Source organism: Triticum dicoccoides, chromosome 1B (assembly GCF_002162155.2).
Source record: "Triticum dicoccoides isolate Atlit2015 ecotype Zavitan chromosome 1B, WEW_v2.0, whole genome shotgun sequence".
NCBI classification, from domain to species: domain Eukaryota; kingdom Viridiplantae; phylum Streptophyta; class Magnoliopsida; order Poales; family Poaceae; genus Triticum; species Triticum dicoccoides.
This window is the reverse complement of record NC_041381.1, coordinates 564168828-564183577: the sequence shown is the minus strand read 5'-3', so window position 1 is coordinate 564183577 and position 14750 is coordinate 564168828. Positions and strand designations below refer to the sequence as shown.

At 46.7% G+C, this 14750-nt stretch overlaps 1 protein-coding gene across 1 annotated transcript; it reads left to right on the top strand.

The window, feature by feature from the left end:
• The first annotated feature begins 3157 nt into the window (after positions 1-3157).
• Positions 3158-4848, top strand: LOC119308550 (UDP-glycosyltransferase 87A2-like). Its single transcript, XM_037584685.1, has 2 exons — positions 3158-3671; positions 3787-4848. Exons 1-2 carry the CDS (start codon positions 3191-3193, stop codon positions 4668-4670), a joined length of 1365 nt encoding a protein of 454 aa, XP_037440582.1. The 5' UTR covers positions 3158-3190; the 3' UTR covers positions 4671-4848.
• The last annotated feature ends 9902 nt before the right edge of the window (positions 4849-14750 follow it).

The following is a 14750-nucleotide window of genomic DNA, read 5'->3' as shown; positions in this document are numbered from 1 at the left end:
GAAGGAGTAGGGCAGTTGGAGGAGGGTTGCCGGAGGAAGAGGGGAGGAAGAAGGTCGGGCGGGGGGGAGGGGGAAGGGCGGGGGGAGGAGGAGGGACGAGGGAGGAGGGAGGAGAGGGTCACGGCATAGCTACGAAGGAGGAGGGAGGACGGCGGCGGCAATGCGGTGGCGACGGCAATGCGGTGGGCGGCGGAGGCGGAGTGGCAATGAGGAGTGAGGGAGGGAGAAGGTCGGGTGCGTGGGAATTGGATAAAGTGGCATTAGTAGTAGCGCTGGTCACGGACGGGCGCTACTGCTAAGTCGTAGGCCAGTGTTGCTGCTAAGTGTGGCCCACTTGTTGGCGCAGTGCACCCGTAGTAGTAGCAGTGGGTCGGGGGCACTCGCTACTACTATAGTTTTAGCAGTAGCGCGGGATGGACAGTCGCGCTGCTACTACGGGTAGCCCCCGTCGGTAAGGTGGCCACCATTTAGCAGTAGCGGTGGATGGTAAATCAACATTACTGCTATACACATACCTGTAGCGCTGATTTGTAGCCAGCGCTACCGCTAAGTAGCATTAGTGTGGGTCCTTGACCCCGCGCTACTGCTAAGGTTCTACCTATAATGTTTCTCCAGTAGTGGCTACTAAGGAGCGCAAGGGCATATTGGGAGAGGGCAGCGAAGAAGGCATCGCTACGGGGCATAGGGGAGCTAGCTAAGGTGTCAGTACGACCATGTGAACGACGAACGATGGTGACATGGTGCTCGGACCTAATCACGGGAGAGGGCGGGGAAGAAGGGGGAAAAGCCAAGGGAGCAAGGGAAGCTGGCAGACAACTTCAGGAGGCCTTATCCCCTCTTCGGCTAGCCGCCAACAAGTAGGAGGTGGGGGTTACGCGCGTGCGTTGACCACATGCACATCCTTCTGTCCAAAGGTAGAAGATGAGAGGGGCTCTAGGTTGTGTTGGCTATTGGGCCCACTGATCAAATACCGCTATGACCTTGTCCATGTCAGCAAACCACTAGAGGAAACCCACATAAGATGTTTTCTGAACGGTATTGGATAGATCACGGAGTTAAGAGAGCAAAAAAATGGTTAGGGGGTTATGTGAACCATCAAGTTTCTTCAGGGTAGTAAAATGGACATTTTCTTTCAAAATATCACGAACGTATTTTTGAAACTAGTGAAGATTTTTTTTAATTTAATGTTTATTTTTTAATGGTATGAAACATTTCTTCGGAATTCTAAACGAACATTTATTTTACATGTATAAAGATTTTTAAAAAAATCATGTATATTTTGTTTGGAATGCGTGAGCATTTTGTAATATAACCAACATTCTTTTGAATGTTATATCACCATTTTTAAAAATTACTATGGTAATAAACTTTTTACACCGTGTTAACAATTTTCATACTCAGAGTGAATGTTTATTTAAAAAATTTATGTTAATTAAGTATTTTATTAGAAAATACATATGTATTTAGAATATCCTAAAGTATAAATAAAAAATAAAAGTAAAAAAGAACGAAACTGGTGAACTATATTTACTGGCCCAGCCTACTTAGGATGCTGATAAGGCGAGGAGACATAGACACGTTTGGGAAGAAGGGAAAACTTTGCTTTTGCCACTCTAGTTTTTTGTCCACCTTGCTTATGCCACTCTAGAAGTTGACATTTTATTTTTGCCACTCTTAGCTTTTGACAATATTCACTTTTTTCATCTGTGGCAAAAGCAAAATTTTCAGAGTGGCAAATGTGATGTATTATCAAAAGCTAAGAGTGGCAAAAGTGAAATAAAAAATTATCGTTTTGCCATGGAATGGCATTTATGATGTATTGTCAAAAGTTGAGTGGCAAAAGCAAAGTTAGGCGAGACGGTGGCGGCTCCCTGAAGATGGAATAAAGGTCTTCACGCCTAGCCCGTTTCGGTGACGCGTCTTGCATCATCGATGGGCGTGTGGAGTTGTGTCTCCAGCGGATCGTCTTTGGTGAATTTGCTCGGATTTATTGGTTGTTCATCTTCGTTCGTGTGTTTTCAGGTTGGATCATTTTAATCTACAGTCTTCATCCACGGCGGTTGCTGTTCTGATGTGTTGGTTCTACGCGGCCTTAGCACGATGACTTCCCGATTGTCTACTATAATAAGGTTTGCCCGGCTCCGGCGAGGGAGGGGCGGTGACAGCGACGCGTCTTCGGCTCGTTTTAATGCTTGTAGTCGTCGCTAGGTGGTCTACGGATCTGAATGTAATTTTTATTATTTCTAGTGCTCGTTGTACTACCATGGAAGGGGAGCCTTGGCGCAGTGGTAAAGCTGCTGCCTTGTGACCATGAGGTCACGGGTTCAAGTCCTGGAAAGAGCCTCTTACAGAAATGTAGGGAAAGGCTGCATACAATAGACCCAAAGTGGTCGGACCCTTCCCCAGACCCTGCGCAAGCGGGAGCTACATGCACTGGGGCTGCCTTTTTTTTCGTTGTACTACCATCATTGAAAATGAATAGATTGGAAGTTTTTTTTAAATAAAAAAATTAAGAGTGACAAAACTAAGATGTCAAATTCTAGAATGGCATAAGCAAAATGCACAATAAACTGGAATGGTAAAAACAAAATTTTCCCCGGGAAGAACATCTTCGGATCATTTTCTAGGGCCTCTCTGCCGCGCGCGCACACAGTCCTAAAAATGCCAACTGCCTCCTAAAAAAACTCCAACTGGGTTTGCGGCGGATCTCGAGGCAGAAGCCGCCACCCCAGCACGATACTTGGCGCACGGACAGAGGCGGAATCCCGTCACGATTCACACAGCCTCCCAGTTCGTCTCTCACTTCAAGGTTCGAGCTGCAACGACGAGTGGCCAAGCAAGAGAGCTGCAACGACGAGTGGCCAGTACTAACTCATGTGCTACTGCGTTTCGAAAACAAAGGGACTGGAACAAGACATGACAGCCCATGCAGATGCAGGACTCACTATAGCCTGACCCATTATAGGTTGACACATTACAGATCTGTACGCATAGGTTGCAACTCATGTGTTCCAGCCCGTAGTCACACTATAGCCTGACACATTACAGATCACGAGGCCCATACGGCCGGCAAAAGCCCACCACACCACGGTACTTGTTGGCGCATGGACAGAGGCACGATTCGCAGTTCGCAGTTCGCTGCCCCGTTCGGCTCTCTCTCTCGCTTAGGTTCCAGCCAACCCCAGCTGCAATGGGCTCCGTGGCGGCGCCGCCGTGCCACGTCGTGGCCGTGCCGTTCCCTGGCCGCGGCCACGTTAACGCGATGCTGAACCTGTGCCGCCTCCTCGCCGCCCGCGACGGCGTCTCGGCCACGGTCGTCGTCACCGAGGAGTGGCTCGGCCTTCTCGGCGGTCCCGTGCTCGCACCGGGCGTCCGCCTCGAGGCCATCCCCAACGTCATCCCCTCCGAGCACGGCCGCGCGGCCGACTGGGCCGGGTTCGTGGACGCCGTGTACACCAAAATGGAGGCGCCGTTCGAGCTCCTGCTCGACCGTCTCGGGGCCGCGCCCGCGGCCATCGTCACCGACACGTTCGTGCCGGGGGCGGTGCGCGTCGGCAACCGGAGGGGCGTCCCCGTGTGCATCCTCTCGGCGCTCGGCGCCACCATGTTCTCCGTGCAGTACCGCTTCGACCGGTTGCCCACGGCTGCCCGCGGTAGCGCTGACATGGCCGGTACCAGTTCTACGCCCCAACTCGTCCCTCGTAGTGTGATGTTCTTCTTTGTCTACTCTGCAGCAAACCAGTGCATTAATGGTACTGTACATGATTAGCCTTAAATCTCATGCAGATGTCACTGATCCTTGTCTGATGGAAAACTATATTCCTGGACTCAAGTCGATCAGGCTAACCGATCTTGAGCCCACGCACTCGGACAAGATTAGGCTGGACAAAATCCTTGAAGCATACCCGTATGTGAGGAAAGCACAATGTGTCATCTTCACCTCCTTCTACGAGCTCGAGAGCAACGCCATTGACTTTCTAAGGCAAGAGCTCCCCTGCCCGGTGTTTGCCGTTGGTCCTTGCATCCCATTCATGTCACTCCAAGAAAACCAGGCAGATTCAGAGGAAGAACAAGGCTACAAGACTTGGCTGGACACACAGCCGGCGAGCTCAGTGCTCTACGTCTCACTCGGCAGCTTCCTCTCCGTGTCGTCCGCCCAGCTCGACGAGATCGCCATTGGCCTGGCCCAGAGCAAGGTCAGGTTCCTCTGGGTGCTCCGAGACGCGTGCTCCCGAGTGCAGGATTTGATCCGTGGAGGCGACGGCGTGGTCGTTCCGTGGTGTGACCAGCTCAAGGTCCTGTGCCATCCATCCCTCGGTGGGTTCTTCACCCACTGCGGCATGAACTCGACGCTCGAGGCGCTGTACGCCGGCGTGCCGATGCTGACTCTGCCGATAGCCTTCGACCAGCCGATCAACAGCCGGCTGATCGTCGATGAGTGGAAGGTCGGGTACAGCCTCAAGGAGAAGGCCCGGGCCGACGGCGTCATTGGTAGAGAGGAAATCGCGGAAACCGTGAAGAGGCTGATGAACCGTCGTGGTGATGGCGAGGGCACGAGGAGGAGAGCTTCGCTGCTGAAGGAGGCTTCCCGCGCCGCCGTTGAAGTGGGTGGTTCCTCGGACAGAGATATGGCGTCTTTCATCAATTACATTTCACATTTCAAGGACTGATATGTTCTTAGAGGCTACATTCTCAAACAAACGTACTACCTCCGTTCCATAATTCCTGTCGTGGTTTTAGTTCAGAAATACTAGTGGGTTCCTTATCGTGATGTATTCGAATTTGATTTGTAGTAGCTGCTAGTACTCCACCATTTCCAAATGAACTCTGGTCTATTTTCTCATGGAATGGGGGAGATTTCTAATACATTCAGAATAATCTCTTTGGTGTAGTAAACTTGCACAAGATTCAATTGGTGGCAGAGGGAAATACCCAATGGTTCCTGGGGACATCTGTCCCCGGAATCTCACCGGTCATCCGCAGCTGCCTATTAGTATAGTTATGTACTTTCGTTCTGTATTACAGCGTTCTCAGCAGCAGTTCTTGTACTCCCTCCGTTTTTATTTACTCTACATATTAGAGTTGACTGAAGTCAATCTTCGTAAAGTTTGACCAAGTTCATAGAAAATAATATAGACATTTATCATAATAAATCTATACGATGTGAAACTATATTTAATAATAAATCTAACGTTGTTGATTTGTTATTGTATATCTTAATATTTTTATTTATAAACTTGCTCAAAGTTTGTAAAGCTTGACTTTGACCAAAGCTAATATGCGAACTAAATAAAAACGGAGGGAGTATTTGATTCCTTCGGTCCAGTTTGACGTGTGGCCCCACACTCATTTACCCCAGCTACTTTCTCCCCAACTGTCCCTGATGTTCACCACAGTGCAAAGCGCGTCTGTCCACTGAAAAGAAGACATTCTTGTGGCCCACGCCCTTGTGGTGTTGCTTTTTGATCAATGTTTGTCTGGACTGCTAATTACCTCGATGGCCAGCATCTATGTTTTTATTTGTCTCTACGGAATAGAAAAGTGAGCATCGTTGCGACTCGGGGGGATAGTTACTACGTTCTGTTTTTCTTATTCTTCCTTCCTTACTCTAGTATTCCATCCGTTTCTAAATATAAGTTGTTTTTAGAGATTTTATAATACAGACCACATACAGATGTATATAAATATATTTTAGAGTGTAGATTTACTCATTTTGCTCCATATGTAGTACATATTGGAGTTTAAAAGGTTTATATGTACGAACGGAGGAAATAAGTCTTTTTAGAGATTTCAATGCAGACTACATACGGACTTATATGGACATGCTTTAGAGTGTAGATTTACTCATTTTGCTCTATATGTAGTTTGTGGTGGAATCTTCAAAAAGACTTATATTTAGGAATGGTGGGAATAGTAGCTGTTAAAGAAAGTCACGAGGAGTATGATTTGCTTGGCCTATAGAAATATGCGACTAATCCTTTTTTTGTTCCTTTTTTTCAAAAAGATCCATGTTCCTTGCATGTATGAAATCAATTCGAGTTTTGTGCCCTCACTTAGTATGTTTTTGTAGATTACAAATTCAGTTTGGTATTATTTCACTGGATAGACTCCGTTTTCAATCATTTGCAAGCTGCTGCGTAGTACAATTTGATAATCTTTAAGTTGGCCCACACCCTTGATCACAATTAACTTGAATTGGTTTAGAAAACATACTATACGCACGGAAAGATTAATGATTAGAAGTGGGCTATTCAATTACATCGATCCATGCATGAAATATACATGAAGGCATACAAGCACAAACTTTCAACACGGGACGTACATCCGTCCAGCGGCAATATATAAATTTTTTTTCGGGGGGCAATATATAATTTTACTCACGAATCCTCGAGCATCATATAGTCCGCTGGCGAGCCAGGCGTCGAGCTGCTCTCTATTCTTTTTCTTTCACGTCTAATAAACTAATTCAGTGGAACAAATGAAAGATCATTTCTTCAACCCTGTATGGCACCAGGGGTAGATGGTCTTTTCATGTTGCAGTTAACACTGTTTGTGGCCAAACTAGATAGAAGTGTCACATAGGGAACACATTTTAGGGCCAAATAGGAAAGAAAAACTTTTTTGGGCCGAATAGGGAAGCAAATTTTAAGAAAAGGCCAAATAAGGAATTCTCTCTTCAATTAAAGGATGACCAACCAACTACCAGAATTTACTGTCCTCCCTTTTTTTACTGCTAACGGACTAACCACTGGCCGATCATCTTTAACTAATGTCTGTGTTATTACGTTACATGCAAACACGACTTGTACAAAAGGTTCTATTTTAACTAGTATGAATGCCCGAGAAATTTTACTGTTATTAATGTATAATTTTTAGCATTTTATCCAGTTCATGTAGGAAACTTTTGCTACTAAACAGTTTTCTTTCCTCCTGTACTTACATTTTTTCCATGTTAAACACCACTTAATCATATCTCGTTACCATGAGACCGTACAGCTTGATTTACTACTTGCTTACTAACCTAACTACATTCTTTCTAAGATATGTATCCCGTCTTTTTAATAGTTTCTTTTTTGCCTATTATAAGTATACGTGATCAAGGATCAACGTAATAATGAACGCAGGATGAAGTCAAGCTTCTGTTTATCGAAGTTATGGTGTCTATCTCCTCTGACAAGCGCATCGGGCGTGCAAAAAGTTTTGCCTGTGCAACCAGCACAACATTTATAGATCAAGCACGGCAAAACGCGTCTGGCCACTGCAGTAGATCCTGTACTGTCCTGTTCTTAGGCTCGCACTACCTCCGTCCTAGTTTATAGGTTTCCTTTATAGTTTGTGCCAAATTTTGACTAAAGATTTTAACTAACAAAATGTTAATGCATGTCAAGAAAGTTTATCTCATTGGATTCGTATTTGAACATAGTTTTCAAAAATATAATGTTTGGTGACGTGTGTGAACATTTTGTTAGTTTAATTTATGATCAAAATTTGGCACGAAATACAATGGGGACCAATAAACCCGGACGGAGGTAGTACAACACTGTTCTTCACATGTATATGCCGCTTTCCACGTCTAAATGCACAACGTATAGGAAGACATGCTACTTTAGCTACACATCGCAATGCACTTCCTGACGAAGAGGATTCCAGGGACACATGTCTCCATAGACCAAAAGTTCGCCTCCGCTGGTGGCAGATTGTTAATAACTCAAACAACTTTCGCTGGTGTAGTAAGTCGACTCCACAACCCTCTTTGCTTTTAAGGAGGCCTATTAACTCCTTTTTCTGCACTTTTCTGCCGGTGTAGTGTATTTGTGACTTTAACTTCTCTTTGTACTCTTCGTCTTTGTCTTTGAAGGAATAATTAATTATTACAATAGCTCTCGTTGTCTTTGAGAAAGTCACTTGCATTATTCAAAACACTTGCAAGTAAGCACATGAGTATTTTGTTCAATTACAACCAGAGAAGTGGCCAATACCACACAAGAAATTGGAAAAGCTTTAGGACACCTTTGCTTCAAAGGATTTTTATAGGAATTCCAGAGGATTATAATCCTTAGAAATTTTTTCTACGTTGGTTGTTCGATTCATAGGATTGAACGAATTTTTTCTAAGGATTTCTTTGTATTTCTTCTCTTAGGATTTCTAGCATTCACTCAAACCTCTTTCAAAGAATCTTTCATTTCTCCTATGATGCCTAGAGGATTGTATCTTCCCAGTGCGTGTTGGAAATATGAGCAATTTTCCGAATGATTTTATTACCAGAAATACTAGATAAAGCATGACTAATATAGCAAATATAAAGTAAGTCATGCAATCTGACAAAGAGAAGGTAAACATCATCTGCATATATGAACTTGAGGTAAACATATCTAGAACAGACACTAGATGAAGATGCTTATACCACATAGAACCTAACATATGTAGGGCAGAGACTAGAGCCAAGAACTGTAGCACGACTTCTAACAGAAAGGATAAGAACATGTATGGCACAGCAGCAGCAGAAGCGCTGGTCTTGGGGTCGATGTCCTCGCCTGCCATGTCGTCGAGGAGGTCGTGGACGTCGGGGAAGAAGTCGTCGTCGGGGAAGTAGTCGTCGGCGACCGGATCGTCCGTGATGAAGCAGCCAGTAGTCGCGCTGAGCGCTCCCCAAAAACCTTATCACCCTTCTCCCGTACAGGACTCAAAAGGTGCGGTCTCGGAGGCCTACTGTCCCAACGCGCGGTGCACGCCGCAAGCCGGGATGAGGAAGACAGCAGTAGCGCAGAGTTTGGAACTGTGTGGCGAGAGGAAGAGAACCTTCTGATGTGTATCTCGGGAGAGGAGCGACCTCTCTTATATAGGCACAGCAGAGGGACGCGAACAGGCTGCGCCGGGAGGTGAAGCAACGGAGGGAGACGAAGTGAACAGGCAGCACGCGAAGAGGTGCGCCGTTCGTATTCATTATCCACTACCGCAAAACTTTTCAGCTCCCACGTGACGTTTCGTATACCCGTAGTGCGTGGCAAAAATTAGACATCGGCTCGGCTCATTCCCGCAACCCGCGGCGCGGCGCGGTGCGGCGAGGCGGGCGGCGGAGGAGGAGCGCGCGTGGATGTTCCTCTTGTTCTCATGCTCATACAAGTGGGGAAGGAGCCTCCCTTATAAAGAGGTCCAACTCCCTCTAAACTAGCAAGGTGGGACTAAACTTTAGTTCCACCTCTTGCCTTGCACAAATGGGCTGCGTGAGCCTCTAGGATTTATTAGGAATTTCTGAAACTACTATTGGGCTAGGCCCAAATAGGCAAAAATTTCAGCAATCCCCCACCAGATCCCAGAGGCACACAAAATTTGCCTTTGGTTCCAAAACACTGTTTTATATACTGGTGCTGCAGTGGAGACTGTTAAGTTGAACTTCCACCTAGAACTCTATGCTACACTAGTAAGCAACTTGAACAGTGGACTGGGCCTTGAACTACAAGTTTTCTGTGAATCTAGCTTCACATAAAGCCTTGACCGATACGTGGCTACCGTGGGTCTTCCCCGCAAGTGGAGCTTATGCGTCATACTCCGTGACCTTTCATGAGTTTACTAGAGAGAACCCTACTCTCATAGATTGCGAAGTTTAACAATCAGACTCATATAGGTGCGTTCTTCAAAAGATGTTCTGTAGGACAACATCTCTGCTTCAAAGAGCCACTTAGAACACATTAAGATATACATAAACCTGCCATGCAGATTAGGAGAGTATTGCATCTTCATGGAGTGGTATTTTATCAGTAGGAATACTCTCCTCCCAGTTGACCAACAGCTTGTCTTCCACATCTAATTCACGGGATCTCCGATCACAAAGAATAGGTTACCACTGTGAACAACTCATATTGTGGGTCTCATACCCATCTCCCTCGATGCATTATCTATCACATTACATGATAGACCCTTAGTAAAAGGATCTGCCAGATTTTTAGAAGTTTGGACATAATCCAATGCAATAACTCCGGAGTTTTTCATTTTTCTGACAGACTTTAACCTTCTCTGAACGTGTCTTGATGACTTCATGTTATCCTTTGAGATACTCACTTTAGTGATCACAGTTTGATTGTCACAGTTCATAAGGATACCCGGTACAGGTTTCTCAACTACCGGCAAGTCATTCAAGAGCCGGCGAAGCCAATCTGCTTTGACCGTAGCTGTATCTAGTGTTGTGAGTTCTGCTTCCATTGTTGACCTCGTTAAGATGGTCTGCTTGCAAGACTTCCAAGAAACAGCGCCACCTCCATGAGTGAATACATAACCGCTCGTGGCCTTTATCTCATCAGCATCTGAGATCCAGTTTGAGTCACTATACCCTTCAAGCACCTTTGGATGCCCAGTGTAGTGAATTCCATAATTCGCAGTGCCTTTCAAATAACGCAAAACTCTCTCTAGAGCTTTCCAATGCACATCTCCTAGTTTTGAAACAAACCAACTCAGTTTGCTAACAGCAAAAGAGATGTCAGGTCTTGTAGCACTTGCTAAGTACATAAGCGAGCCAATAATCTGAGAATACTTCAATTGATCTCTAGCAATTCTTCGATTCTTTTGAAGTAGCACGCTAGCATCATATGGTGTTGGAGAGGGCTTGCAGTCACTATAGCCAAAGCGACTCAAGATCTTTTCCACATAGTGAGATTGAAGCAATGTAATCCCACCATCATCATTTCTCAACAACTTGATGTTCAGAATGACATCAGCCACTCCTAAATCCTTCATCTCAAAACAGCGAGATAGGAAATCCTTAACTTCCTTAATAACATTCAGATTTGTTCTGAAAATCAGTATGTCATCAACATACAAGCAAAGCATAACTCCCTCGCCCCCACCATGGCGATAGTACACACATTTGTCAGCTTCGTTCACAATAAAGCCTGCAGCTGTTAAAGTTCTTTCGAACTTCTCATGCCACTGTTTGGGTGCTTGCTTGAGTCCATACAAAGACTTCAGCAACTTGCACACTTTCCCTTCCTGACCATCTATTACAAACCCATCTGGTTGTTCCATATAAATTTCCTCATCCAACTCTCCATTTAGAAAAGCAGTCTTAACATCCATTTGATGAACGAGAAGACCATGTGAGGCAACTAGTGAAAGTAGAACTCGAATAGTGGTCAGTCAAGCCACATGTGAGTAAGTATCAAAGAAGTCTTCTCCTTCCTTTTGGGTATAACCCTTTGCCACGAGCCAAGCCTTGTACTTTTCAATAGTACCATCAGGCCTAAGCTTCTTCTTGAATACCCATTTGCATCCTATAGGTTTGCACCCATAAGGACGATCAGTTATCTCCCAAGTTTGATTCGCCAAGATGGAATCCATCTCGCTACGAACCGCTTCCTTCCAGTAGTCTGCATCTTCCGATGCATAGGCCTCTGAAATAGAACTGGGAGTGTCATCTATGAGATACACAAGAAAATCATCACCAAAGGACTTTGCAGTCCTCTGTCTCTTGCTCCTAATAGGAACTTCATTGTTCTCCTCCACAGGACTTTCAAAGTGTTCCATCGAAATGGAAGGTTTGGTAATTGTAACTAGTTCCTGATTCGATGAACTAGGCATCTCCTGATTAGATGAGGTAGCCATATCCTTCATGGGAAAGATATCTTCAAAGAAAGTCGCATCATTCGACTCCATGATCGTACCGACATGCATGTCAGGTACCTCAGATTTTACAACCAAGAATCTATAGCCAATGCTATGAAAAGCATATCCCAGGAAAACACAATCCACAGTCTTTAGTCCAAGTTTCCGCTTCTTTGGAATTGGAACATTGACTTTCGCCAAACAACCCCATGTTCGTAGATAAGAGAGTTTTAACCTTTTCTTCTCCCATTCCTCGAATGGAGTTATCTCTTTGTTCTTTGTGGGGACTCGATTTAGGACATGACACGCTGTCAATATCGCCTCCCCCCACCATGCCTTGGAGAGACCCGATGTGTCTAACATGGCGTTAATAAATCAGTTAGAGTATGGTTCTTTCTTTCGGCCACCCCATTTGACTGATGTGAGTAGGGAGGCGTCCTCTCATGGATTATACCATGTTCCGCACAAAAAGCATCAAATTCATTGGAAAAATACTCTCCACCGCGGTCGGACCTAAGCCTCTTGATTTTTCGATCAAGTTGGTTTTCCACTTCAGCTTTATAGATCTTGAAAAAGTTCAAAGCCTCATCCTTAGATTTCAGAAGATACACACGGCAGTATCTAGTGGAGTCGTTGTCGGTGTCAAAACCGACGGATCTCGGGTAGGGGGTCCCGAACTGTGCATCTAGGCGGATGGTAACAGGAAACAAGGGACACGATGTTTTACCCAGGTTCGGGCCCTCTTGATGGAGGTAAAACCCTACGTCCTGCTTGATTTATATTGATGATGTGGGTATTACAAGAGTAGATCTACCACGAGATCAAGGAGGCTAAACCCTAGAATCTAGCCTATGGTATGATTGTTGTTCGTCCTACGGACTAAAGCCATCCGGTTTATATAGACACCGGAGAGGGCTAGGGTTACACAAAGTCGGTTACAATGGTAGGAGATCTACATATCCGTATCGCCAAGCTTGCCTTCCACGCCAAGGAAAGTCCCATCCGGACACGTGACGAAGTCTTCAATCTTGTAACTTCATAGTCTTGGAGTCCGGCCGATGATGATAGTTCGGCTATCCGGACACCCCCTAGTCCAGGACTCCCTCAGTAGCCCCTGAACCAGGCTTCAATGACGATGAGTCTGACGCGCATGTTGTCTTCGGCATTGCAAGGCGGGTTCCTTCTCCGAATAATTTATAGAAGATTGTGAACACCAGGATAGTGTCCGGCTCTGCAAAATAAATTCCACATACCACCGTAGAGAGAATAATATTTACACAAGTTCAATCTGCTGACGTTTTTGGTGGCGTGACGTCACACCACTTCCAAGCCTTTACTCGAATCGTTTTTATTGTACCACCTCAGCGTGTTTAGCGAAGCGGTTTCCTTGGCACGTCTTGCCTAAGCAGAGATCATGTTCCCCTTATTCCAGGATTCCCATCAATACGGACGTGGGTAACCCAACCGCGCCATTGATTGCGGCGCTTAGGAGATAAGCGAGTTTTATCAGGCCGGTGGGGACGCATGTTTCCATCCGCCCATATAAGGGGATAAAGATCCAACCCTTTTATCTGCACCTTGGCTTATCCATCTCCGCGAACTCAAGCTCCAGCGCCCAAGTCCGCACATCTCACCTCAACCTTCTCCAACTATGTCCGGAGCGGGAGGCAAGTGGATGGCCTCCTCCGTTACGGAGGGGCACATCCAGAAGCTGCGCAGCGCCGGATATCTGTTCAGCGACATCGTGCACCGGCTCCCCAATGAGGGAGAGCTCATCCCCGCCCCCAGGCCCCACGAGAGGGTAGTATTTCTTCCCCATTTCCTTCGCGGACTGGGCTTCCCACTCCATCCCTTTGTCCGGGGGCTCATGTTCTACTAGGGCCTGGATTTCCATGATCTGGCCTCGAATTTTATCCTCAATATCTCGGCGTTTATCATCGTGTGTGAGGCCTTCCTCTGCATCCAGCCCCACTTCGGCTTGTGGCTCAAGACCTTCAGTATCAAGCCGAAGGTGGTAAAGGGCAGCCAAGCGGAGTGCGGAGGCGCCATGGTGGGCAAGATGCCCAACGTTACTTGGCTTGAGGGCACTTTCGTGGAAACCATTAAGGGGTGGCAATCGGGGTGGTTCTACATCACCGAGCCGCGTGACCCTGAATGGGCAGCGGCCCCCGAATTCAGATTTGGCATCCCCATACGGCTCACCTCCTGGAAAGAGAGCGGCCGGACATGGGGTGATTCGGAGGAGCTGACCGGACTCCAAGCCTGCATCAAAAAGCTAGTGAAAAGGAAGCTCAAGCTCGTTAATGTAGTCTAGGTCATGCTCATCCGCCGGATTCTCCCGTGCCAACGACGGGGCTTCAGTATGTGGGAGTTCAATTCGGTGCAGCACCAGACTTTGAGCGGGCTCTTCGACACTACGTACGAAGATGTCTGGAGAGTGTTGTTTAAAGGTGCCAAGGCCCCCGCATCCGCTACCAAAGATCGCGGATTCAGCTTGCAGAATCCGTCTAGTGAGGTAAGCGATTTTTCCCTTTTAAGGGACACTTGTTTTTCATAGATTGACTCTATGCAGGATCTAAACTCCCTCTCCTTTGACAGGACTTGCTAGAGAAGGCTGAACAGACTATCTGTCCGGCCCCATTGCCAAAGGACCCAGTGGACGCCCGCTTAACGGGGCTGCTGGCTCCGGTACCCCACGTGGTGCCGGAGAAGAAGGCCAAGAAGAAGGCCACGGGCACTCATAAGAGTTCCCGTTTTCAGGTGTCATCGGACGATGACTCCGAGGCAGACTCCTCCCACAAAGGCGAGGAGGAAAAGAAGAAGGCCTCTCCCCCAGCGGAGGGAGGGAAGAAAAGGAAGGCTTCCCCAACGGGGGAGGCCGAAGGGTCAAAGAAGGGAAAGACTCTTCCCCCAGACTGCTCTGCCAACGCCAGTGATGATGACGAGGATTGGCCTCCAAGGGCCAAGCCCTTGGCGAGATCGTAAGTATCCGGACTCTCGAATAACTTCATGGTTTTTCTTTTCGCCACATAGTGTCTTTCTAATGCCGCATACAACCCTGTAGTCCGCCCAAGGATGATTTTCCCGCTTCGTCGAGCGGGTCCTTGGGTGCGTCGGATATGGATTCCCTTCCGACCGCCTCCACCCCACGTGAT

Coding starts and splice junctions, on each gene's coding strand:
- LOC119308550 (XM_037584685.1), top strand. CDS start 3,191: ATGGGCTCCGTGGCGGCGCCGCCGTGCCACGTCGTGGCCGTGCCGTTC. Junction 3,672..3,786: donor CGGTAGCGCTGACATGGCCG/GTACCAGTTCTA, acceptor AATCTCATGCAG/ATGTCACTGATCCTTGTCTG.